This window comes from Tupaia chinensis, unplaced genomic scaffold, assembly GCF_000334495.1.
Source record: "Tupaia chinensis unplaced genomic scaffold, TupChi_1.0 Scaffold149383_1, whole genome shotgun sequence".
Classification (NCBI taxonomy): domain Eukaryota; kingdom Metazoa; phylum Chordata; class Mammalia; order Scandentia; family Tupaiidae; genus Tupaia; species Tupaia belangeri.
Genome location: NW_006209227.1, coordinates 398,597 through 402,326, shown reverse-complemented (window position 1 = coordinate 402,326; position 3,730 = coordinate 398,597). Strand labels below are relative to the sequence as shown.

Below are 3,730 nucleotides of genomic sequence, written 5' to 3'. Positions count from 1 at the left end.
CCTGCTGAATCAGAATTCATGGGGATGGAGTCCAGTAAGAGGGCCACTGATCTCTATAATTCTTTAGAACTACTGGCCTAATTTACTGACCAGAATAGAAAACTTTCCCACACCACTTTAAAATAAAACTTTTCACACAAAATAAAGCAACGGTTATGAAATTACTTATAAAAAAAAGGACTATTCAGTCAAGAACTCAAGGTACCTATTTTTAAGGCACCCCTTCTCTATCAAAAACAACCTAGAATGTTTTAAAAAATAATGAGCAATCTTATTCATTCTGAATTCAATTACCTGAGCACAAGATTCCCCATATGCCTTACCTTAACCTTGAAGCGTTACAGCACTAGCACAGGAGAGTAAAAGAATTAACTGTCCTTGGAGCCAGCCAGCTGTTGTAGAGGTTAAGGTGGCTGGATCCTACGTGGCCTACAGCACAGTTCAAGTCGCAGACCCCACTGCTTGAAAAACATGCAGGGAATGTGTGTGTGCCTAAACTCCTGAGAAGGTAAAGGAGGAAAAGGGATGGTCATCCCCGAGGGGGGGTGTTCTCACTTTCTCTCCCTGTGTCTCGCTCGCTAGCACAAGTACCCTATAGTAAATTAAAAAGAAAGGAAAAAAGAACTGTCCTCTCCAAAAGAACTCACCCTGAAATAAAGTCAAATGTCAAAGGAATTATTGGAAAAAAGATGAGGGCAAGTACTATTCTTAGACCATAAAAGAAATCAAACTTTCTCTCAACCATATTTTTCAAATAAGTTTAAAAACCATTCTGGACAATGAGTTAAAAATGTGATTTGAATGGGAACCAGCAGTTAGCATAATGGCTATGTCGCTGGACTCCCACATAGTCGACCGCGGTTAGTGTCCCGGACCTGGTGGCTTAAAACTCACGCCGGGCGCGTGTGCGTGTGTGCCAAAGATCCCGAGAGGAGAATGGAGGAGAAGGGATTGTGGCGTGACCATCCCCCCTGGGGGGTGATTTCTCGCTTTCTGTCTCTATGTCTCTCTCTGTCTGTCTGGCGAGTGCACGCGCCCTACAGTGAAAATCTCTCAAAAAAAAAAAAAAGAAAAAAAGAAGAAAAAAAAATGTGATTTGACTAAAAAGTGACAAGGCAACTTTTGTTAGGTGATGTAGTCAAGAGGATGTAGTTATGCCATTTAAAAAAAATGTGTTCTATGAGCAAAAGACACAGAGATAGACACACACACACACATACACACCCATACAGATATAAATCCCAGCAGGGTCTGGATACCGTGATCCACCCCCTAGTTTCAGCCAGGCTGGATCACGGGCACATGCAAGCCTCAGGTACTCAGCAAAGTCTCTGGACATGAATAGGTCACCTTCTCACAAGGGTCTGCCCTGCGAGTGTCGTGTTCCACTGCTGCACCATCAGCCCATGATGACGTAACCATTTCTAGTTTCAACAGTCTTTAGGAAGCCATACAGGAAAGGATAAAAAAATTTTAGCAAAAGTAGGGCATGCTACCATCCTAAAAGCATAAAAGCAGATAAAAAATACTTCTTAGTATTCCTGGTTGGTATGACAAGTCCACAATGGAGAGGCTGAACTGACAGCATGAAAAGAAGCTAAATTTAAAAATGCAATCAGTGTGAGGAAGGTGGAGGCGGGGGGGGGGTTGCAAATCAGGGATGTGGAATAGGTGATAGACAAGAATGTTATAAATGTAGAAGATAAATAGCAGGACACTAAATAAAAAAATTGCTACTGATTACCTATCATCAATCAATGATGTGTTTGAATTACTTTTATCAAAAGAGGGGATGGATTTTCTTATTCTCCTACTTGGTTTTACTTGTGACTGCTTCATGGTAGTTCTGGCTTAAGAGAGTCAGATTTGGTCATGTAACAAATACTCTACATTACACACACTACTACCAAGGGGCTTCAAAAAGTTCCTAAAAAATGCGTATTATGAAAGAACTACACCTGGATTTCAAAAATTTTCCCACCAAAATAAATTCATAGTGTAATTCCACTTTTCTATGAACTTTCTGAAATACCCTAATATTTCCCATCTTTTTGAATTAACTAATTAATTAATTAATTTTTGCCATAGGGCATGTGTGATTGCTGGAGAGAGACAGAAATAGGGAATATGAGAAATGATCTTCCCGACACACAAGAGGGGATGGCAATGACACAATCCCGTCTCCTCTCAGGATTTTGGGCACATACAAACCTAGTATGATTTGCTAGCTGCCAGATCTGGGACTTAAACCATGGTTGACCATATGAAAATCCAATACCTCAACCACCATGCCACCTCCTGGTCCCAGTACTTCGAATCTAAAAACCAAACAGAACTGTCCTTTGGATAGGGGAGGGGATGGGAAAGACCTAAGGATGCTAAAAACCTCTTATGTCTTAATAGCATCAGCAGATACTGTCTAAAATTGTTAAATCAATCTATAGAAATATTTGGATATTATTTATAAATATGGAGGCACATTTAAGAAAACACAGCTAACAAGCTGGAAATGGAGCCAGACAGTGGCACAGCTGGTAAGGCAACTGGACCCACAAAGGAAGGTCCCTGGTTCTTGTCCTGGGGCCTACCTTGGCACCATGGGAGCATGCATATGCCCTGAGGCAATACAGGGAGCAGAATAGAGGGAGAGGAATTGAGACATGAGGACCCTGTTGGAGGTGCCTCTGTGTGTATGTGTCTGTGTCTGTCTCACATGGAAAAAAAAACAAAAAAATACACTTAAAAAATAAAAGTTGAAAATGGTTGCCTCTGAGGATCAGTAATGGGAAAGAAGGGTAGGGGATTGTTTTGAAGATATTTTTTATCATTATTTTCCTTTATGTGACTGTATTATGCTAAAAAAAAAAAAGGAACAAAAACAGAAAAACCCAACCCTACCCAATTTCACACTTCCCTCCTTTCTGTCCACTCCCATTTAAATTCAAGTCAAATCTCCCTAAGAAAAATTAACAGTATATATTGAGCTCTTACTTACTACTATGTTCTTAGTGTCTAGAAAGTGCCTAGTGAATAAATGAATAAACAGACTAAGTCACATGAGAACCATGGCACTGGCCTGTTTAGCACCTAGGACAGATCCTAAGCCATCATGTACCACAGGACAAGAAAAAATGTGACAAAATGTGACAGCTTCTGGGAACCAGCAGTTAGCGTAATGGCTATGTCGCTGGACTCCCACGTAGTCGACCGTGGTTCGCGTCCCGGACCCAGTGGCTTAGAACTCATGCTGGGCGCATGTGCGTGCATGCCCAAGATCCCAAGAGGAGAATGGAGAAGGGATTGCGGAGTGACCATCCCCCCTGGGGGGTGATTTCTAGCTTTCTGTCTCTATGTCTCTCTCTGTCTGTCTGGGGAGCGCACGCACCCTTTAGTGAAAACCTCTCCAAAAAAAAAAAAAGTGACAGCTTCTGTTTGGAGCAGAAACTGACAAGTAATCCAATAAAGTTAACAAATGAGAAAAATGAATACATATCATACTACCATCACAGAATCTCAGAGTATGACCTCAAAAGCCATTAGTCCTGACTCCCTGAATTATATTATTGATATATCTCAAATTGTTTTCTCAGCATCATATAAAAAAACTCTAGGGACTGATTCATTGATTTGACTGGCTGAATGATTTCTTCACTCAAGACACTTTTGAACTTCTGCATGCACTCAGCAGTGTTCTAAGAACTGTGGAAACAAGTGCCCTGCCCAAAATCCT

The 3,730-nt window shown here is 41.1% G+C and overlaps 1 protein-coding gene across 1 annotated transcript in view; it reads right to left on the bottom strand.

The window, feature by feature from the left end:
• The window catches only part of PSMD1 (proteasome 26S subunit, non-ATPase 1), a 143,730-nt gene extending 142,308 nt beyond the window's left edge, over positions 1-1,422 (bottom strand). The window contains exon 1 of the mRNA XM_014585241.1: positions 1,359-1,422. Within this exon, the coding sequence (XP_014440727.1) occupies positions 1,359-1,422 (64 nt within the window). The remainder of the gene's footprint in view (positions 1-1,358) is intronic.
• Between the last annotated feature and the right edge of the window lie 2,308 nt (positions 1,423-3,730).